The 23280-nt window shown below is 44.6% G+C and overlaps 1 protein-coding gene across 2 annotated transcripts; it reads right to left on the bottom strand.

Moving 5' to 3' along the window:
- Positions 1-2250: 2250 nt before the first annotated feature.
- pgap6 (post-glycosylphosphatidylinositol attachment to proteins 6) lies at positions 2251-20651 on the bottom strand. 2 transcript variants are annotated; one of them, XM_015957639.3, is made up of 13 exons: positions 20372-20651; positions 16597-16780; positions 16310-16511; positions 10116-10243; positions 9769-10034; positions 9342-9682; positions 9155-9251; positions 7197-7311; positions 6928-7070; positions 6673-6851; positions 6456-6602; positions 4926-5042; positions 2251-4841 (listed from the first exon to the last, which is right to left on the bottom strand). In XM_015957639.3, exons 1-13 carry the CDS (start codon positions 20436-20438, stop codon positions 4524-4526), a joined length of 2304 nt encoding a protein of 767 aa, XP_015813125.1. In that variant the 5' UTR covers positions 20439-20651; the 3' UTR covers positions 2251-4523. The 2 variants fall into 2 exon arrangements, with proteins under 2 accessions (XP_015813125.1, XP_015813126.1); XM_015957640.3 differs by lacking the exon at positions 20372-20651 and adding an exon at positions 18282-20348.
- Between the last annotated feature and the right edge of the window lie 2629 nt (positions 20652-23280).

Raw genomic sequence — 23280 nt, 5'->3', positions numbered from 1 at the left:
CAGCACATTTATAAATGTTTAAAAGAGCATAAAATCACGTGTAACAATAATCTGTAAAACAAATTAAAACTAGAAGGTAATAATAAAATGTTTACATAGAAGATTATTAAAAATAATTCACCTTTGCTACAGGTAAGGCTTCACGTCAGCCTGGACAAGTGCATTCTTGCAGCTAAATCAGACTGACAGCCAGTGTCTTGGGTAGATTTAGCCTGAAAAAAAATATATAAGCACATTGTTGTTGGGAGTTTATAAAGTCAGATAAAATACAAAAGAATCTCCTATATAGGCGCTTTATAACATTCCTAGTGTGTGATCATTATAACGTAAAAGTCAGTCACACATGATGTGGAGAGCCTGAAATGCGACCTCCTGAACAGAATTCCTCACAGAACCGGGTCACAAGCTGGATTTCACGCTGTAATGCTGTCTGTCAACTAGTGCTGCGTCAGTTAGAGCCACTGTTGCAGAATTACCGACTGACTAGCTAAAGGAAGTGAAACACGTCTCTTAAACTTTGCATTTAGGTAGGGAATTGTCTTTAGAAGATGTTAAAACGTTTATTACTCACCTCAGACTGGAGCCGCCGTGGTGGGGGAGCAGAGTCGGTGGGCTGCATCTAAATCGCGGAAGAGCCACGGTGGGCAGCCTCCCTCTTCAAACGGAGACGTGCAGAAGCGCGGGTAAAATGCTGGTTGCAAACTACAGCACCAGGCGGGAGCTGAATATTTTCCAGACACCGATTGCGTGCAACCACTGGCGCCTCATTTCTAAGTCCAGCGGAAAGGAGTGCAACCCCACAGAGCCACCGCAACCATACTACACTACACCATCTCACCATGCTAACATGATATGGAGCACTAAACCCGAACTACTTTCCTAATTACACTAACAGCCAAACACTAACTAAACTACAATATCCAACAGCCAAGCTAACACTAAATAAGTATATATAACACTAAATCTATGCTAAAGATTAGGATATGCTAATGCTATATGCTAATGCTGAACTACCGCTAACCGTCCTACACTCGCTTGCAAATCCAACTCCCAACTCGCCACAAGGCGTGGCCGAGACTCTCGACGCTTTTATAACGTTGACACAGAGCTGCTACGTAGTACTCTACTGGTTTACGTAGTATCTTACTCTTTAGCCATTGGCTAAAATTTATTCAAAATGAGTCAAATTCTATGTTTTAAGCTGAAGGTGGCGCTATACTGTGGTATTTAGGCAGAATTTTACATTTTTAAAGAAAATGCACCAAAATGCTAACATAATGAATACACACATTTAAAACACTATTAGACACTCATTTATACAGTTCATCAGCAAGAAAAAGTTAATTTAGACGTTACTTGCTCTTTAAACTTGCACTTCCCCATGACGCAAGCTCCCACTAGCTTAACCAGCTAATGAGCTCATCTAAAAATAGCCCCCTTTCACAACCAACTGAATGTGTGTGGTTCCGCTTATGTCAATATCATACATAAAAAATGCTGAAGACTAACTAGAAATTCACGAAAATTTTATAGAAAAAAAATTTGTTTATTGGGTCTTTGGTCATTTAAGACCTTTGGAAACTGCTTTTAAGGATTATTTGTCGTTTTTAAGGATTTTTAAGGCCTTAAATTTGGAAAAGCTTTTTAAGGACCCGCGGACACCCTGTGTAAAAATATAATTCGGGTTATTTTAGAGTGAAAAGTTGGATGACTGTTCGACTTTTAGTTTTATTATTTTGAGCTCCATCTGCAGCTCCAGGGTCGCCCGTCTCCTCTGGCTCCCCCTACTGGCTGCATTTAGCCTAAACACAATTTTTCTCTTACAGATGAAATAAAAACACACATTCTTATCTATCAATCAACAGAATATGGAGTAGACAAATGAAACTCTGAATATGCTTTGGGGTTGTTCTCATGAAGCTGCAACATCAAAGCAAGCTTTCACCTAAAGTGTGTTTTACTCCTCCCACACGTCAGTCACAGCAGGACCATTAAGCTTCAGCACGTCTGATCTGGAAGCTTTCACCATCACATTTCCTAATGGAGGTGGGTCAAACGCAGCAACACACTTAGAGGTTTGTGCATTTCAACATAACCTCTTTCTGCGTGTCAGAGGATTACAATAATCTGCTTTCCTCCCCCACAACGCCCCCACTCCGGCCTCTGTGGGGCCAAAAGGTGTGTGTGTGTTCATGTGTGTGAGGATAAAAACTGCCCGCACGGATACCGGCATCAAACATGAGGCATTAATACTGGCACAGCTGATTTATTTTTCCTGGTTCAACATATAACTGGTTATAGAGTACATTTTTACTGAGAATAAGAACAACTTACAGTAGTGGTAACAAGCGTTAGACAGGTTTTTATTTTTTAACAAAAAAGGCTGAAAGTTCTGTGCAAAAATAACAGCAAACATAAACTGTTGTGTCCCGCATTTGGCAGTAGCTCCACAGGCTCCTACTGTAAACACACACACACACACACACACACACACACACACACACACACACACACACACACACACACACACACACACACACACACACACACACACACACACACACACACACACAGAGCTACAGAGAAATATCCAACATTTAGCTATAAACGGTAAACATGCATCATCCAACTGAACACCACTGCTAGAGATGAAGCAAATGTAAATGACATTAATTTTTAAGAAGCCCTTCAGGTGGAATCATCCATGTGAAAACCACTTCCTGGTTTTGGTCTGAATGTGTAAAGATGACATCATCATGTCTGCTGCTGCTGCAGCTGACCGACTAGGGTCAAGAAAAGAGTCATGACTCAGGTCAGTTTCCGTTTGCTTCAAACTGGTCATGATGGACGGAGTTTGTTTTGATGTTGGGTGACCGTGCCGTGGAAGACAGAAGACGGGAGTTGCCGGATTCTGAGGGCGTGGTGATTGGACGCCAGCTGGTCCTTGTTACGGGTAACGAGGCCGGAGAGAACAAGAGGGCGGCAGATCTACCGAGGTGGTGTGTGTGGTCGACCTGTCGTCGTGGCACCAGATTCTGGGGGGTGGGGTCAATCGCAGTCGTTTAGGACTGCCGGCGATGAAGACAGTTGAGCAGGTGGGCAGTGTTCCAGCGCTAGGAGGGAAGGCTTGACGCCTTCTTTAGGTAGCGAGGGCTGGGAGTAGCTGGGTGCCGAGACCACGCCGACATCTGCCGCCACAGACTCTGGCAGCCGGACCCAAGATGTGGATTTACCCGCCGTCCTCGCAAGCTGAGCCCCGGGGCGTTGGACGGTGTCGGTAGCTCAGACCCCGGGGAGGGGGGGTCGCATCAACTGGGACAGCTAAGTACCTCTGCTCGTCTTTATACATGCTGATCAGCTGGCTTTTAGTGTGAAGGACTCGTGTTTTATTATTGCCGGTGTGAATAAAGGCTCTTTTGAATAAGTTGTTGCCTACTGGTGCTGTTTTCAGGTTCTGGCTGGAGGGCAAGACATTCTGCCCGTGCTCCCACTGAAACCTTCATTACAATACAAACGGCCTTCGAGCAGATCCTTTACCTGAAGACACACACCTGGTAGAAGCCCTTTTATAATCACACCAGGAAGAAAGAACACACAGATGTGCGTTTTTTAGGCCATTTTTAAAACATTAGTCTGATCTGAGATACGAGCGTCATCACAACCCAGAGCCGCCATGTGCAGCGTCTGGGAGAAATGAGATGATCTAAGAGTGACTCGGTGGTTTCGGGTGTTTTCTACGAGGCTTACGTTATTTTACCTAAACAAGTCAGAGCGGGACACAAAGGATGTAGCAGTTAAAAGAGGAAGCACGTTTAAAGACTTGGGTAAAACTAGTCCAAGTCCACCCGGACCTGCAGCAAAAACACAAGAGCGTTTAAAAGAGTTCCCGTTTCAGAGTTCCATAGAGAGCTTTTCATCATAAACATTTCAAACGTTCGTGTTCCACATGGTGAAATTCATAAATACATACATAAACAAGCAGAGTCCTGGCTGTGAGGTCCAAGCTCTACAGATCAGGATCAAAAGCAGAGAAGCGCGACGGTGGCGATCAGTGTGCTTGAACACGTTCTGATCAACTCAACCACAAGTTAAAAACTGGTTTAAATGGTTAAAACACGAAACTCGGTTTGTGAGCATTTAAGTCAAAGCAAATTAAAAATCTGCTGCAAATCACAGAAAAACGACTACAAACATTTTGATATATTGGGATAAAATCATGCATCAGAGCTTTCCTCAAACCAGCATCACGCTTCCAACAATACGGCGGGTAATCTCATGTTGCATTGTGGGTAGAGACTAGTGTCCATGTAATCCTGATCCGTAGAACCTGAAGCTCTAACTGAAGGTTGTGGTTCCGTGTCACCGTCCACACTTACAATCTGATTAATGTGAACACAAAGACCGCAGACCTGTGATAATATAAAGAAACGTGAAGTTTCCACACTGCTTGTGAATGTCTACTGGACAAAAACCAGATAATCGATAACCAGTCCCTCTGCTCTCTTCCAGAACCTCCTGACCTGCTATGTGACCGTATAGAGTTCCTCCTTGTTGCTCTGGCAGAGTGTATATCCACAAACCCGAGGCCTCCAGCTCCAGCTCCAGCCTCTGCTCCAGCCCAGCTCCTCAATGTTCTTCTCCTTGGGCGGTAGCAGGAACACCACGCAGCTGGCCACCAGGATGTGCCACAGCGAATGTGTGTAGTAGTAGTTGTCCTCCGTCTCAGCAAAGATGTACAAACAAACCCCGACTAGAGCGCAGAGCAGTCCGGGGATCAGGAAGAAGACCCAGCGCTGCCAGGAAGGCGGGTAGCAGCGTCTGCGACGGACCCCTCGGTACACCTGAGACGTCCAGACACAAAAGGACAGGTTCGGGTTTGTTACATCAGGAATAAGAACTTCATCTGGTTCTGACGAGTCTCCTACCCAGGTAATGACCATGAAGAGTATGGCACAGAGGATGGGGCCCAGCAGGTTCCACAGGCCTTTCCGGTCCAGTTGCATCGACATGGCTATGAGTAAGGCCCCGAGCATAAACAGGGTCTACGCACGCATTCATTCATTCATTCATGCATTCATTCATTCATGCATTCAAGCACACAAGGAAGAAATAGCCAATATAAATACTTAGAAAAACAGAAATCCCTTCAATATGAATATTTCAATGAGGTGTTTTAGATCAAACTCCTGTTAAAACACACACACACACACACACACACACACACACACACGTTTGAACTCTACAGATTCTGAATGAGCTACAGAAAAATATCCAACATTAAGCAATAAACGAGTAAACACCATGGTAAACACGCATCATCCAACTGAACACCAGTGCTGCAGCTGAGGTAGAAGAAGAGGGCTGGAGCACTCGGGCCAAACAAGAATATTTCATCGGTGCAAATAAAACAACTAACGTTTCGACAATATCCAACATTTGTCTTTAGAGCTAGTCTCGTGATGCTGTAAAGCCTAAAACATCCAGAGTTCACCTTTTAATGAGGCTGCAGTTTCTGAATTGTGTCAGCAGGTGGCAGGATTTAGCAGTTTAGTGGCGATTAAAGTTTATGAGAAGGTAGAGGAGGGTTTGGGTCAGGTCTGTTTAATATAAGAAATCATAATAATAAAAGTTACTTTATTACAGTAATCCCTCGCTACTTCGCGGTTCGTTCATCGCGGATTCGCTGCTTCGCGGATTTTTTCTTTGGAGCATTTTTCAGGGGGAATTCGCAGATTCGCGGTATTTTTCACTGATTCGCGTCGGTGAAATGCCGGCTGATATAGGAAACCCCCGAGCGTTCGAGCGTCAACGAAGTGACACGGAAATGCCGGGCTTTCCAGTAGTAAGTAAGATAACTTACTATGAGCTGATAGTTCGTTGGATTGATCGGTAGGTTGGAAACTCTGATCATGAATCTGAAGAAACGATGACTGAGTGGTGAGCTGGAAAGGCGACTTCCGTTTATAGCCGCGGTTTGTGACGTAGGTGCGACGTGGAGGGAATCCCCGCGAGGGGCATGCTGGGAGTCCCTACTTCGCGGATTTTCACCTATCACGGCCAGGTCTGGAACGCATCTACCGCGATAAACGAGGGATCACTGTATCTATGAGGATAAAAAAGCTCTGGCGCTCGTTTACAGCATCACAAGACTAGCTCTAAAGACAAACGTTGGATATTGTCAAAACATTAGTTGTTTTATCTGCACCGATTAAATATTCTTGTTTGACCCGAAGCTCAGCAGTGACCCCACCCCCACCTCACAGGAGCATAAAATGTCGTTTCAAATTTTGTTCATTTGAGACATAAACTTCCAGTGTGTTTTGCCCTCACTCTGCCATCTCTACTTGTTTAAAACGCCACACACACACACAGATGGAGAACAAAATGAGCCAAATGATTTATACATTTCATGTAAATCAAAGATTATGAGTGAAGAAGGGGGATCCATCTCTTACATATTTAATTAGGTCTCTGACACGAGCCATGCACAGAATGGTGACCCAGATGGAACAGATCGACCCCAGGAAGTCACAGTACTGCAGGGTATCGTAGTCCATTATACACAGAACCGCTACACCTGGCTGGTCACAGGCGTGGTAGAACTAGAGAAAACAGGTGAAAGGTGAGGACGGCGGAAATGCACAGGCGTACAAATGTTATGGTGTGTTTTACCGTGGAGAAGAACATGGTGAAGAGGTAGATGGAGGCCTCTGTGAGGTAAGAGCGTCTGACGGCCACCACGATAGCGGGAAGGAAGAACAGATTGCTGAGCGTGAGCAGCAGGATCGCAGTTATTTGGTGTGCGTACGACTGGGCCGAGGAGTCGTCGGTGCAACCCCAGCCCTTCCAGCCTGCAGGAACCCAGATGAAATAAACTCGTGTCCACGATCACACGCAGACAGATCAAAGTGTGGACGTGTGTGGTACCAGCCGTGCAGACGCAGGCGGCGTACAGATAGCTGTAGGACCTCAGCAGGCGACATTCACCATATGGCCCACAGTCCTCCACACAGGCACTGAGGAACACCTCTGGGACCACAGACACCACCGACGTGTTGCCACAGTCACCGCTGGGGAGGGGTGAAACGCACAATATCAGAGCTTGTATAAAATAAAATGAATTTTTTCAGAAGAGGAGAGTGTCTGCAGAAATAAAAGCCAGCAACACACTAAGGCAGCAGGGCTGTGTGTGTTACCTGTTGCAGGTGAGCTGCAGAGTGAGGTACCATGTTGTGGACTGAGGAAAGGGCAGCCTGACCACGGCTTTTGGAGCACTGACGTTCACACCAATACTGAATCCTCCAAACAGAGCTGCGGGTAAAAATCACATTTATTCAGGTTCGTTTAATAAATCTGGGTTTTTACCATCAGCTTAAACAACAGGAACCTGAAACAAAACGTACGCCCCCTAGTGGCTGTCTACAATAAATGCACCATGTCCAGCCTCCTCCATAACAAGGAAAGGAGTTCCCAGAAAACTGGTCCTGTCGACTCGAGCACATTGATGAGTAAGTATACACACATGTGGTATCGACTCAACACCCGACGCCGGTATCGGCACCCCTACTTCTGTCCTTTTAAATGCAGACTTGCAAGAGATCACAGTTCGATCATCAGATTGTTGTTGTGCCACTCTGATTAACTGAACTGCGGCATCACCGAGAGACTACAAAAGGAGAAGGCGAGATAAACGTGGCCTTAGGGACCCTAACCCCATCATCACAATATTGTTGCAATTGAAAGTTGGAGGTTTCTTCCTGTTATAACTAGGGATGGGTACCTTTGACATTTGAATCGATTCGGTACTAATTCCCGGTACCTAGGAATCGATACCGGTACTTAACGGTACCAATTTTCGATACTTTTGAGTGTTTATTATTTTAATTCTCTTTTATAATTAAATATATATTTTTCTCAATATATAACCATATTTGATAAATATCACAATAAACAACATACAACTGTTTGTATTTTAACATCGTCCTTGTAGTTTTATAAGCTGATAATTAAACTGAAGCAAACATCTTTACTGTGAACTAAATTTACTGTATCTTCATTCCTTTTGCCGTCTTTTTTCATTTGATTTTTCCTACTGGGAAGTTAGAATTTCCGAGGAGAAAGCGAACGCACCATTAGCTGATAACAATGGTAGCAATGGAAGCTAACATATCAAGCTACGTTATCTTAAACAGTTTATTTAGCTGCTGGAGCAGATTAAAACGATGATGCCTCACACTTAGATCATTGTCGCTGGTTTCATCTTCACCCAATCACCCGTCGCATTTAGTAAAGTGAAGCCAAACTTTAGAGCGCGTTCATGTTCTTCTAGTCGGAAATTTCAGAGTTCCGAGGAGAAAGCGAACGCACCATTAGCGGAACCGAAGCTAACATTAACAGCAGATTAAGATGAGGATGTCTCACTTAGATCGTTGTCGCTGGTTTCATCATCACCCAGTTACCCATCACATTTAGTGAAGTGGACCCGAGCTTTAGCGTGCGTTCTTTCTACCATGCTGCTCTGTTTACAACTGGCTCGCAGCGACCGACGACATAACGCTCTTGCGCATGCGCAGCTGTCTAGGCAAGTTCTCGTTATGAAGGACGGGTACCGAAACGAGGCACCGTTTCAAATGACGTGAATCGGTGCTCAGTCGGTACTATGGAATTCCGTCGGTACCTTAAAAAGTACAGAATTCGGTACCCATCGCTAGTTAAAAGTGAGTTTTCCTCTCCACTGTCGCTTTATGCTTGCTTAGTGTGAGGATTGCTGTAAAGACTCTGACACTAGTCAGTGACTTGATGCAATTAGCTGGGTTCCTTATACAGGAAACTTTTTTCTGATTGGCTTAATGAACTGACCTGAATTGGAATGTTTATTATGTGAAGCGCCTTGAGACGACTCTTGTTGTGATTTGGCGCTTTATAAATAAACTGAATTGAACATTTGATGACATCTTCCATCTTCACATGCACTCGATAGGTGGAACCTGCAGCAGATTTAAGCTGATTAAATTAATCAAAGGTCGTCGATTGTTTTAATCAGCCTGCATCTGAACTGGGCGGTGCACGTCTAATTAGCCAGTTTGAGGGTGGGGGTGCTTTACTGAAAGTCGGCAGGACGAGGCAGATAAAACATTACAGTGAGGCGGTTTACCTGTGCGACAGCGTTGAGAGTGGTTGAGTTCAAGGACTGGAGTCCAGGGAGAGAAACAGGCCACCACGTTGCTGCTGTTGGACACGGTTGCATTAGTCTACGGGTTAAAAAAACAGGGAACCATGACAGTTTATCATCCTGCTCTCGGATCGAGCTGCATGTGATTTAGCGAGTCGGCGTTACTCACAGAGTTGAGTGTGAGCTGCAGGTTGAGAGTTCCCCCGCTGGCGTGTGTGTGCAGCGGGTAGCTGAGCAGCATCGGGTGAGTGTTAGTGATGCTGATGTTGGGCCCACTGACGGGTGTGAAGCGGAGGGACAGAACATCCAACTCCTCGAACAACACGGGAACAGTCCCCACACACGCAGACACCGGCCGCTGTGACACCTGAGCCAAGGAATGGTTGCTAACGGTGACCGTGTCTGAAACCACCGAGATGTTGCTCACTGGGTTAGCGGGGCTGCTGTTGCCACGGAGCTTAGCGAAGTCGTCGTCTGCTTCGAGGCCGACACTTTTTGGCTTGCATCCCACTGAGAGAAAGTAGAAGACAATTGCACAGCAGAGCATTAGAGTGAAGCTGTGTGTGGAGCTTCAGTCTGAGCCTTCCTAAGCTCACCTGTGTAGTTTGAGACTACTTTAAAGGTCACAGTGCGATTTGCTTGGCTGCTCTCCACAACAACACGTAACCAGGTGTTCCATGGTGGGTTAGGGAGGGATGCAGAGCAGCGGATCCCAGAGCAGTTTACCCTCACAGGGTCCAGCTGCAGAGATGCACAGCCAAGTCTGAGGACCAGTGAACAGTTTTCATTCTCTGCTGCCTCCCCCGATGAGCAGTCAGCCACGGATACAGAGAGAGACGAGGCAAACTCTGGAACATATAACCTAGGACACAAACAACTCCATTCAGGGGTCTACTTCAACTCAATCAGCACACATGGAAGCAAACATGAATATGTGAATTACTTAAGGCGTGCAGGTCCGTCAGGGGCTGCGGTCTGTGTTAGGAACGCGTCTGGCTGTAGGACGGGCATGTCCACCGCTCTCCTGATAGACAGCTGAGGCTGGAAGAAGTAGGAGCAGGATGGGAAACCCTAAAAACAACAATATTAAAAAGAAAATTGAGCAGAATGTGATCACAGAGACACACTCATTTCAGGTGTGTCCAGTAATCAGCATCACAGTTGTCTCCAGTATGGAAGGTAGACACAGTGCTGTTTGGTATCAGGGTGTGTACCACACTGAACATGGACCACAGACAGCTAAAGGACAGAAGACCATATCAGCTAAAGATTACTCAGAAAAGGTCCGAGGGTCTGCAGACAACCTCACTAGAAATAAATGTGGTTGGGCTGCGTTGGACCAAACGATCTGGTTAGGCAGGTTGGAGAAAGGAAGATGTTTACAACAGATTTACTGGAACACTGATTCTGTCTGATACAACACTCCAGCTGGCTATTAGCTGCACAAAGGCTCTTCCAAACATGGCCTATTTAAATGTCACCGAGTATTGTTGGGGTAATGAGTCACACCCATGTGTTTGCCCCTGCAGCAATGCTTGTATGTTCTAAAATACTTCTTCACATCCAAATCCTTTAAAACACAAGACACAGCTCAAATGTCTTCCTCTCTAAATAGTGTTGGATTACCAGCAGACCCGGCTTAGAGTCGCTGCTGTTGAAACAGAAACAAGAAATCAGATATTTGGAGAATGCACAAGTCAGCCAGAGGAGGGTGGCACCAGACGACAGGATTTGGAATCTTATTTTCTGATATTTGGACATCTTGCCACTGATTGGCTAACAGCAACACGACTCTACCACTGACTTTGTTTGCTCTGCAAAAAATCAATTAAGTTTATTTATATAGCGTGTCAGAGACTTTACAGCAATCCTCATACTAAGCAAGCATTTAGTGACAGTGGAGAGGAAAACTCCCTTTTAACGGGAAGAAACCTCCAGAGGATCCTGGCTCAGTATAAGCAGCCATCCTCCATGACTCACTGGAGATGGAGAGGACAGAGCAGAGACACACACACACACACACACACACACACACACACACACACACACACACACACACACACACACACACACACACACACACACACACACACACACACACACACACACACACACACACACACACACACACACACACACACACACACACACACACACACACACACCAAGCAATGTGTCTATGGTTACATTGTGATTTCTTAGTAAATATTCTATTTGGTGAGAGATAAACGTTATTGTATTTATCCTAGTGAAGCTATAATTAAACGGGTAAACTAGTAGTAGCACATTCAATGTAAAAGAAAGTACAAAGTTATTATCAGGAGATGGAGAAAGTTTAAGTGGTCAGCAGCAGTGTGCTAGACGATGGCCCCTCCATGAGGCCACCGCAGATCAGCAGAACATCGTTGTAGCTTCTTCTGGGGAGAAAAACACTTAGAGAGAAAATAAAGTTAACAGCTGAAATAGCAGGAAATAATACAGTTAAAGAGCAGATTGTAGAAGAAAGTAGTCGAGTGTGGAAAGTGGTCAGTGTATCCTCCAGCAGTCTAAGCCTATAGCAGCACAACTACAGAGATAACTCTGGATAACCTAGCCTTTTAGATGGAGGCATGTTGGAGGCAGGGCAAGGGAGAGCCGTCTTTACCGACTGTACACTCCACCTCCCTCTACTCCCCCACTTGTCCAGATTTAGGCTAACATCAGATTTTAACCATAGGCCCTATCAAATAAAAATGTTTTAAGCCTAGTCTTAAAAGTAGACAAGGTGTCTGCCTCACGGACTAAAGCTGGGAGTTGGTTCCACAAGAGAGGAGCCTGATAGCTAAAAGATCTGCCTCCCATCCTATTTTTAGATCTTCTGGGAACCACCAGTAAACCTGCAGTCTGAGAGTGAAGTGCTCGGTTAGGAACGTATGGAACAATCAGATCACTGATGTATGATGGAGCTTGATCATTAAGAGCTTTATATGTGAGAAGAAGGATCTTAAAATCTATTCTGAATTTAACAGGTAGCCAATGTAGGGAAGCTAAGACAGGAGAGATATGGTCTCTCTTTTTAATTCTCATCAGACAACAACAACAACATTGATGGTTAAAGTGGTTCTTAAAAGTCTAGGGCTGCTTGAATATGAGTGGAATTAATTACCGAAATATACCAAAACAAATATTTTTGTACCCTTCAGGCTGGTCTGACTGAGCAGCCACAAAAGGTGGTTTTCAAGGAAACCCTACTCAGTCTACAACAGCTCTGTACAGCGTGGCTTGAGTCAGCCCACCTGAGTGTAATTTTGTTCCCATGCCAGCTCCATGACAGAAAGTGGGTGTCAATCCGTGTAAGGTAACTTGTAGAGGCAGACCGACATGGTTTTTTGAAGGCCGATGCAGATTTCTAAAGAATTTTGTTGTCAGCGGCCGATATCTAAAGCCGATTATTAGGGCTGATATTAGGGCTGCACAATATATCGAAAAATTATCGTCATCGCGATAACAGGACGTGCGATAGGCCCATCGCAAAACATGGCAAAAACAGCGATAAATGTTTAGTTCAAACATTTCCATCCATGTCATACATCAACTTTTTGTAAACCAGCTCTGTTTTTTACGCGGAAGTGTTATTTGACCTATCAAATGTAGTCCTTCTGATATGCGGCTAATCAGATGGTTCCGTTCACGAAATACGCCCGCCCCCTACGTAGACCCTTAGGATGGAACGCAACACCCTAACTGAGTTAGCGGTGCCGTTCCCTTGTTCGTCATGCTGGCTCAGAGCAATGAACGCACTTTGTGCTGAGGTTTCTGGAATCAGCGCTGCTTTCAAACGTGAACGTGAGTCCGCTCGGTGTCGTTAATCATTTTTACCGGGCTGACTCCAACATGTGCCGGTGGACCAACCCTCATTCATGTCGCTAGTGTTAGCCCCAGGCTCCGGTTAGCTTCCAGCTAAAAGGCTACAGCACTCTCCTCCCAGTCCCACCCTGCTAAAGAGGGCCTGGAAAAGTTCCCCCACACATCAAAGTGATTTTTCATTTATGAGCTTTTATAACCTTGTTAATCAGGATAGTTAATTTGCTGCTGCACATAAACTGTCAGTCAGAAGCTCTGCTAGCCGGTTATCTTAAGAGGAGCTAGTTCAATTTGTTAGCTTGTTATCAGAATCATAGTTGCAGTTTCATCCTCTGAGCTGCTTTTTAAGATCTAGGTAAACTTGTTCAATTTGGGGTTAAAAACAAACGTTTTCACATATTTTCCATGTAGTTTTTTTTTGCCAGTTCCTCTTCTGAAAGGTAGACAATTGTTTTTCTCTTTCCCTCAGAAAATCTTAATATTCTCCTAGTTTGGCCCAGCACAGTTCACTTCCCAGTTACAGCAACAGCCTTATATCATAACCACATAAGTGGAGAAAATGTTCAGTATCAATGAGAGAATTTGCTGTTGCATTTAAGTGATGTTAACTATTATTTAACATTTAAGCTTATTTTCTGATATTTTTATTTGTTTATTCTAAAACCCTGGTAAGGGATGTTTTTCTGTATTTGGAGCATCAGAAAAAGTTTTATGGTGGAGGTGACGTTTTAAAGTCACTGAGAAACTGCATGCATGCAGTTTGTTGTTTTGCTGCTAATACAGTAGCAGGTGCAGCTGCTAATACAGTAGCGGGAGCAGCTGCTAATACAGTAGCGGGTGCAGCTGCTAATACAGTAGCGGGAGCAGCTGCTAATACAGTAGCGGGTGCAGCTGCTAATACAGTAGCGGGTGCAGCTGCTAATACAGTAGCGGGTGCAGCTGCTAATACAGTAGCGGGTGCAGCTGCTAATACAGTAGCGGGTGCAGCTGCTAATACAGTAGCGGGTGCAGCTGCTAATACAGTAGCGGGTGCAGCTGCTAATACAGTAGCGGGTGCAGCTGCTAATACAGTAGCAGGTGCAGCTGCTAATACAGTAGCGGGTGCAGCTGCTAATACAGTAGCGGGTGCAGCTGCTAATACAGTAGCGGGTGCAGCTGCTAATACAGTAGCAGGTGTAGCTGCTAATACAGTAGCAGGCGCAGCTGCTAATACAGTAGCGGGTGCAGCTGCTAATACAGTAGCAGGCGCAGCTGCTAATGCAGTAGCAGGTGCAGCTGCTAATACAGTAGCAGGTGTAGCTGCTAATACAGTAGCGGGTGCAGCTGCATGTTTTTGCAATAAAAATGTTATGTTGTAATGGAATTCATGCATTAGTTTTTGTTTGCTTTGAACCCAGAGCAGAGGTCACACGCCAGACGACATCAACACTGCATACTTTAGTATTTGTTCATTTATCGCAAGTAATATCGATATCGCAATATTAAGCACTGTTATCGAATATCGCAGGTTTTCCTAATATCGTGCAGCCCTAGCCGATATATTTATAAATGATAAATGACCCGCACTTGTATAGCGCCTCTCAGAGTAAAGACTCCAAAGCGCTTTACACTACAGTGTAATCCTTTCACACACACATTCACACACTGATGGTGATGAGCTACGATGTAGCTCCAGCTGCCCTGGGGCACACTGACAGGGGCGAGGCTGCCAAGCACAGGCGCCACCGGTCCCTCCGACCACCACCAGCAGGCAAGGTGGGTTAAGTGTCTTGCCTAAGGAAACAACAGCAGAATTCTCTGTCCGGAGCCGGGTTCGAACCTGCAACCTTCCGATTACTGGACAACCCGCTCAACCTGTTGAGCTACTGCTGCCCCAATTTATGTTTTAGCAGCACATTTATTGTGAAAGACAACAGAACACTCACTGTGTGCAATATAAATTAAATAAATCTCTTAATATTCATTGAACTTCAAATGGGCGATGGTGGCACAGGAGTTAATTGCTCGCCCCGTAATCGGAAGGTTGCAGGTTCGAGCCCCGCTCAGTCTGTCCCTGTCGTTGTGTCCTTGGGCAAGACACTTAACCCATGTTGCCTGCTGGTGGTGGTCAGAGGGATCGGTGGCACCAGTGCTCGGCAGCCTCGCCTCCGTCAGTGCGCCCCAGGGCAGCTGCGGCTACATCGTAGCTCATCACCATCAGTGTGTGAATGTGTGTGTGAATGGGTGAATGACTGATTGTGTTGTAAAGCGCCTTGGGGGGTTTCAGGACTCTAGAAGGTGCTATATCAAATACAGGCCATTTTATAAATGTAAAACTAACTATAAACATTTAAATAAACGGTGAGTTGGGGTTCTTCGGGTCCTTTCTTCAGTCTAGTAGTGCCCACACAGGTGCCTGATTTTATTATTATTATTTATTTTTAAATAATTTCGGTCGATGGCCGATATAGAAAAATTTTATAAATCGGCCCGATATTTTGGTCGGCCTGTAGTAACTTGTATGCTCCACAGAAACAACTCAGCTGAAAAATGGTGGTGTTGCTGGACCTTTTGCTCAGCTTTATGACTTTGTCAAACTCTGAACCAGGAATGGCTGCAGGCAGTGAAACAGAAGGCAAGATCTCCAGAGCAACCAGTGACTCTGCCCTCTAGCCAATCAGCGGCCAGAACCATGATGCTGGCCTGACTCGGTCTTGCCAGGTACCTCAACGGAGTAGCGACTAAAAATGGGGGAGAAAGTGGAGGGAAATTACGAAACCGTGCCCTTGGAAACAGTGGTCGGGCCGAGCTGCATCGGTCCAAGTTGCTCCGAGTAGTGCTCCTGGAAAACCACCTGAAGTAAACATGGAAAGACAACACTGCTCTAAAAGCAGAAAGTAGACGCTGCAGGAGCCTGAAGGTCCAAATTCAAGAGCAAGCTGTAAACAGAACCATGTGGAAAAATGTGAATGTAAGCCACATCGTAAAGGACGATAGGGGACATTGTTGGAAACATGAGGGGGCAATTTTTTTAAGTCCGTCACGTCCTACTGGTGTTCCCTTTAGTCCTGTCAATTTTAATGATGCGACTAACAAGACCCAGGTAAGTTGGGCATCAATCAGGAGACATGAGAGCCTTCTTACAAAGCAAAATGCGACCATTTTAATTATAACTGTATTTTACCCATTATATTGTTTTGTGTTTGGAGCTGAATAACAGGACAGCTGCAATAAAACGACAAAGAGTATCCAGTCCCAGTTGCAGGGACAGAAAGAGACAGAGACACCTAGACATAACTGAAGTCATCAACAAACCTTCTGCTCTATACGCCCGTCATCCTCAGGCAGGTGGGCAGCAACGTACCAATCACCTGCAGCAGGGTCGGACAGGTTAAAGGTTGTGACGCTCTGTGAGGTAACTGGTAGAGTCAGGGACAAACTGGGGCTCCAGAGTGTTGAATTGGGAAACACTGATCCTGTTGGGTTTATAACGGGAGGGGCACCCCATCGAATATGGCTAAAGAAAACAAACAGAGAGGTTTAGGAAAGAAGACCGACAGAGATACAAAAGCTATGGGTTAGACGTTTATTTACTGTCCTACATGGTGACGTTGTGTTGTCCACAGTGGAAGGTGTGACCCTTTTTCACGGAGAACAACCAGCGAGCGATGGCGGTCTCCTCTGGCATGTGGAACCTCTGCAGCCTGACGTTGGCATACCAACCATACTTGGACAACTTCTGAGCAGGTTTAGACAAAAGCTCGGAGACAAAAGTCACCTGGCCATCTGAGGGAAGGATTAGTAGAAATGTTCGTGTTTACATACAGAACTGCAGCAATAACAACAGATGCAGGTGTTGTTGGGACAACAGAGATGGCTTAAAACCAACAGCTAGCATTTTTAAATCACGCATGAAAACTCACTACTTCAACCTAGCGTATACCGCATAATTATGAACCTCACTTACAGCTACATTGTTTAAAAATGGAATTCACAATATCAACTTCCGTATTACTGAGGTTCTTTTTTTAAATGTTGTTCTTATTTTTTATTCTCCCTGTGTTTTGTTGATTTTTAACTGTTAGTTTTAGGAATTTTGTTGTTTTTCCTTTTTATCTTTTAAATCAAATCAACTTTATTTATAGAGCGCTTTCACATGGCCAAAATGGACAAACAAAGTGCTGTAGTTTATCTCTGTTCTACATGAATGTATAACGCCGGTTTAATTAACTAACATTTTTAGTGTATAGTGCCTTGTTTGGTTGTAATGCCTTGTTGAATGCGCTTTATAAATAAAATTGGTATTGGTATTGGTAAAAAGAATCTTGGCAGGAGAGGAAAATACCACCCCTAAGAACAATCCAAACATTAACAAATGCCAGAAAGACTTCAAGTATGTTGCTGCACTCAACTCTAGCTTACATGGATCTTAAAGCCCTGTTTAAGGAGCCTGTTCAGGCTGGTTAGCTCCACCTTTGTTCTGTTTCTAAGGTCCAGAGACAATAAAAGGAAACTGGATAAGGTGGACTTCATCAGACCTGAGTAAGAGTGGAAGGGACGGGAGGCGTTTAGCTCCTCACCTATTGAATTAGTTTGAATTTAAGGCTGTTTAAAGTTTCAAGTGATACTGAACATCATTTTTAAATAAACGTGGAAACTTGACATTTGAATTTTTTTTATATATTTAAAATCAAACGCATTAATACAATTCAATAAATCCCTTAAAGAACATGGTTAATGTGATAACTTTTAGAATGTGATTGAATGCTGTGTGCCACTGAAATGCCTTTTAGAGAGGATTTATAATAATCAGCAACAAATAAAACAATAAACGACGAGGGTGAAGTTAGCTTTAGTTTCGAGAAATGGCTAAAGGGCAATTACAACCAATTTTCCCCCTACTCTTACCATCTTTAATCTGCTTTAGCTCAAAAACACCTACCCTCTTCAAACCTGCACTAGATTATTCTAGACTACAGCCGGTTTCAAACTGCAAGCATCAGCGGAACGGAACGGCAGCGAAGCGGCACTGCTTCAAATAGAATCCAATTATAGTCAATGGCGTGTTTAAAACCAGCCGCAACGCTGCAATTTCCAGTCGCGTCCCAGAAGCGGCATGCCGCGCCGCGCAAGACAGGATCGAGTTGTTTTTTCCCAGAGCCACTGCTGGGACACGTCAATTTCTGTAATTCACATAGTGCGAGACAGGAAACCACACAGTTTCAGTGTGAAATCCCCGGGTATTTTAAAAATAAAATGCAAGGTTGCGATGTTATACGTGACTTACGTCAGTACGTGTGACCGAACAGCTTGGTTTACCACCAGTTTCTTTCGAGAAGCGCAACGGTGTGATTCCTCGCGGGGGTTGTGATCTCTCGATGAGGACGGTGTCGGAAGTCTCGAGAGATTTCAGAATCTCGCGGGTACAGAGAGGCGCAGTGAGGAAGCCGTGCCGCAGCCAAGACTCTCCCGGTGTGAAAAGGACCGCTTTGAAGTTCGCGAGTGAGCCGCTCCGCTGATGCTTGCAGTGTGAAACCGGGATAATAGCAGATTGCAGAAAACATAGTTTGTAATTTGTGAAACATTTTTCTGATTTGTGAAACTTCAAGAAAGCCAGATTTATGCATATTTTTAGCATCTGATCCACACTGGAACTGGAACTCAAGCGAGCTGCGCGCTGAAAAGGAGCTCAGTGCGCATCTGTGACAGACCAGCGTACAATAGGTTGACCAGATGTCCCACTTTGTGCGCACCTGCAGGAGTCATTAACTAACTTACACGGAAACCCAGTTTGCATCTGTGCAGTTTATAGTTTAGATGTGCTGTAGCGTGCGTGCCACACAATTAATGAACCAATAAGTCCTTTAAAGACACATAAAAGGAATTGAAAACTGAGTGAAAGAAAAGGAGTGAAAATGTCGTGTCATACCCACAACAAAGACACGGAAGAACTACAGCAGGAAAACTTGCTATGTTAGAAACAACTAAAAAGTGGAGAGGAGGTGAATGACAACATTATGGTTGTTGGTCCCAGTTCCTCAGTGGATGTCCCCTCTATGAAGGTATCACAGCTTTACAGAAGGCCATTTCAGATAGGGATCCAACGATACCACTTTTTCCCAAACCGATGCATACCGATACTTGGATCTGAGTACTCGCCGATACAGATTACCGATACCTGTACTTCTACCACACAAAAAAAATGCAATGATTTGGAATACAGATTTTATTTTCTTCTCTGCTTTCATCAGGAGAAGACTGTGAGGTAGATAAAAAGTAAAATACATGAATAGAAATCATCACAAAACTAAAATATTAGGTGAACAGAAATGACAAGTTACCGTGAAGCCATTTTCAAGCAACTGCAATGGTATCGGTTAACTTTCACTGATACCGATACCAGTATTGTATTGGTATCTGCACCGATGTATCGGTATCGGTGCATCCCTAATTTCAGATGTATGGTATCTTCTATGAAGACAGAAAAACTGAAAAAACAAAAAACTAAAAGTTTAATTATGCACGAACAGGCAATAAAGAAAAATTGGACAGTTGTATGAAATCTGCCCTGCTGTGTATTCAACATGCATGAAAAGGTATTAAATGACCTTTTATGTGAAGTGTTCATAAATCTCAAAGTTGGTTTTAATTGTTTTGCTAGTGGTGCAGAATACTCTAGTCCAGGTGTGAACTGTCTACGTATTGCAGTTTTGAAATTACAGCTGTTTTAATGTGGTCTAGATGAAGGAAACACGCCAAAATCTGGCTTTATAGAAGTTCCACAAATTAAAAAACAGTTTCACAAATCCCAGTGGTGGTTTTATTTGTTCTACTAGTAGTGCAGAATAATGTAGTCCAGGTTCGAAGAGGGTATGTGTTGTAGTTTTTGAGCTAGACAAATCTGACTTTCTTGAAGTTTCGCAAATCACAAACTACGTTTGCTGCAATCTGCTATTCGCCTAGAATAATCTAGTTCAGGTTCGAAGAAGGTATGTGTTGTAGTTTTTGAGCTAGAGCTGATTAAAGATAGGCAGAGTAGAGAAGTATTGAGTGTAATTGCCCTTTAGCCCGTTACCGAATCGGAAACCAACTTCAGTATCGTCAAAAACGTTGTTTTCCACAGCATAAAGTACCGATGGACTATTCTGTTGTGGCAAGGTGGAGAGGCAATATAAATTACAATACCTCCCCCAACGCTCACCTGGTTAGACTGGGTTATCGAAACTATTAGTAAACCGATTTTGATTTGCTTTCCACTTCTACTTTCTAATCGAGTTAACATGTAGAAGACAGCAGGGCTGGTGTTATCTACGTCTTTAATAGACAAATTTTAACACGAAGGCTAGCTGCTAGCAAACACGTTAACGTATCACTCACCATCTGCTAATGTCCCCCCCGCTGTCAGGACAACAAAAAGGAGACGACGCAGAAAACAAGCCTCCATGTTTCTCCTCCGACCGTCCAAACCATTACATAGTGTCGTCTCTACCCATTTTAACCGGTTTTAACACGCCTACCAGCCGCTAGTACAGAAGGTACAGAATAACAATTCAGGTGCTCCACACTTCCGGGTATTGGTGTAAATATGTGACGTAATTCATCTAGCCGGTAGATGCTACATTCGAGGACTGTCGGAAATAACAGTAACAAAGACAAACAGCGGTCAAATCCGAATTCTGAAAATAAATAAATAAATAAACTCTAACTTGTGTTGTTCAAAACGTAAACATGGCGCAGTGGGTAGTGTGGCAACACCGGGATCAACCTACTGCAGCCTACTGGCCTGTGGACACCTAAAAAAGAACCACCCCTGACCCTAACCCCAACCCTTACCGACACACACACACACACACACACACACACACACACACACACACACACACACACACACACACACACACACACACACACACACACACACACACACACACACACACACACACACACACACACACACACAGTGAAATGAAAACCAAAATCCCAAACTTTACAAAACGCTAAAGCCTGAAATAGGCGCCACTGCTGCAAGCACCCTCCAAAACCACTCCAACCAGGCCTCCAACTGCATGAAAAGAAAAAAGTTGGTAAAAAACAGAATAAAAAAAAATAAAAATAGCAATTGCTTCTACACCAAGCCCCTAGCCTAGTGAACTAGACCAAATTCTTGCTTTGCAAAGTTTGGTCTAGGAATGCTCCACTGGAACCTCTGCAGCCCCAACAGCATTCTGGCTGGCCAATCACAGCTCTCTAGAGGGGTTTCAAACACATAAAGAGCTGTGATTGGTCCATAATGGTGGGCCAATCACAGCTCTCTAGAGGGGTTTCAAACACATAAAGAGCTGTGATTGGTCCATAATGGTGGGCCAATCACAGCTCTCTAGAGGGGGTTTCAAACACATAAAGAGCTGTGATTGGTCCATAATGGTGGGCCAATAGTGCTCTATCTGCTTAGTGAACAAATCACATAGCTTTATCCGCTTTGTGGGCCAATCAGGGAACTCTACATGCCTGGTGGGTGGGATGATGCAACAGAGTGAAGCAAGAGTATGTCACATTCATTGTCCAGTAGCATGTGGAGATAGCCTACAGGAGGGAGGTGGATCGGCTGGTGTACTGGTGCAGCAGCAACAACCAGGAGCTCAATGCTCAGAAGACAGTGGAGATGATTGTGGACTTCAGGAAAGTCACAGCCCCATCTCTCCCCCTCGTCCTGACGGACACCCCCGTCACCACTGTGGACTCCTTCCGCTTCCTCGGAACCACCATCACACATGACCTTAGGTGGGAGCCATCCATCAGCTCCCTGATCAAAAAGGCCCAGCAGAGGATGTACTTTCTGCGGCAGTTGAAAAAGGCCAAACTGCCAGCCCAGATGATGGTGCAGTTTTACACGGCCATCATCGAGTCCATCCTCACCTCCTCCATCGCTGTGTGGTACGCTGGAGCCACAGTGAGGGACAAAAATAGACTGCAGCGCATTGTGCGCTCTGCTGAGAAGGTGATTGGCTGCAGCCTTCCATCTCGCCAGGACCTGTACGTCTCCAGAACTCGGGGGCGTGCAGGTCGGATAGCAGCTGACCCTTCGCACCTGGGTCACAGACTTTTTGAGCCGCTTCCCTCAGGCAGGAGGTTACGGTCCATCCGGACCAGAACCTCCCGCCATAAGAACAGCTTCTTTCTATCTGCCGTTAGACTTGTGAACAGCTTATAAACACACAACCATGCTCGTCTTCTGTACTCGACACAAAGTCACGTTATCGGCCATGTTACCATTACCTGCCATTTTTTATCGCTGAAAGTTTTATTCTAGTTTTTTTTGTATATTTTATTCTATTTTAAATCTTATTATTCATGTTATATGTAGCACATAGTACCGAAGCAAGTTCCTAGTTTGTGAATCGTTTGTTCACTGACAATGGCAATAAACCTTTTCTGATTCTGAGATCATTTGAAAGACAACGGTAGAACCCGCCCCACAACCGAGAGCCGTCAATGGAGCGTTGCCAGACTAAACAATACATTTATTTAGTCTGGCTTGCCAGGCTACCAAGCCCTCACAATGCGGGTCAAAAATTGATGCAAACCCGGAAATGAAATAAATTGCAGTTCCACCCTCATCCACTAGGGGCTGGTGTCAGAAGCGAGCAAATCCTCATTGACTCCCATGTTAAAAATACCAATTTCACAGCAGAAATAAACATGTTTACAGCCTGGTACCAAAACATGTTTTTGGTTTAAATGATCTAGTTTACACTCATGACAACTCTGAGGGGGTGAATTGTTTTCTCACTCTTCTGTTTAAGTGTATTAAAAGCCTAAAATTCTGTATAATTAATGAGCATCAGACCCATGTGACCACAGAGCTAGCTCCGGGGAAAGGCCTCAGTAGAGCCTCGCCTGAAATCTGTTCCGTCATTTTCAGTCTCTCAACTTAGTAGTTGCTGTTTTGGGACCAAATCCATGATTATGGTCAGATGAAAGCAGAATGAAAATGATAATCTGAAATAAAATTAACTGATGAAAAACTGGACCTGGGTAATCCATTAGCCTAGAACAGCAGTCTGTCGTTATTATAGTTTTCATAGAGTTGAAAACTCTAGCTGAGCATTTACGTTCCAGAACAAAGTTTAGGGGCAGCAGTGGTTCAACAGGTAGAACGGGTTGTCCAGTAATCGGAAGGTTGCAGGTTCGATCCCGGCTCCGGACAGAGAATTCTGCTGTTGTGTCCTTGGGCAAGACACTTAACCCACCTTGCCTGCTGGTGGTGGTCGGAGGGACCGGTGGCG

Source organism: Nothobranchius furzeri, chromosome 11, assembly GCF_043380555.1.
Source record: "Nothobranchius furzeri strain GRZ-AD chromosome 11, NfurGRZ-RIMD1, whole genome shotgun sequence".
Taxonomy (NCBI): Eukaryota; Metazoa; Chordata; class Actinopteri; order Cyprinodontiformes; family Nothobranchiidae; genus Nothobranchius; species Nothobranchius furzeri.
Note: the sequence above shows the minus strand (reverse complement) of the source record. Positions and strands in the feature narration are given on the sequence as shown.

Bases quoted from the DNA above. Each gene is read 5' to 3' on its own strand.
- pgap6 (XM_015957639.3), bottom strand. From the start codon at position 20,438: ATGGAGGCTTGTTTTCTGCGTCGTCTCCTTTTTGTTGTCCTGACAGCG. The intron at 10,244-16,309 runs GTTTGTTGATGA...TGTTGTTTTTAG, and splicing joins ACGGGCGTATAGAGCAGAAG to GGTTTCCCATCCTGCTCCTA. The intron at 4,842-4,925 runs GTAGGAGACTCG...TGGACGTCTCAG, and splicing joins TCTTCATGGTCATTACCTGG to GTGTACCGAGGGGTCCGTCG.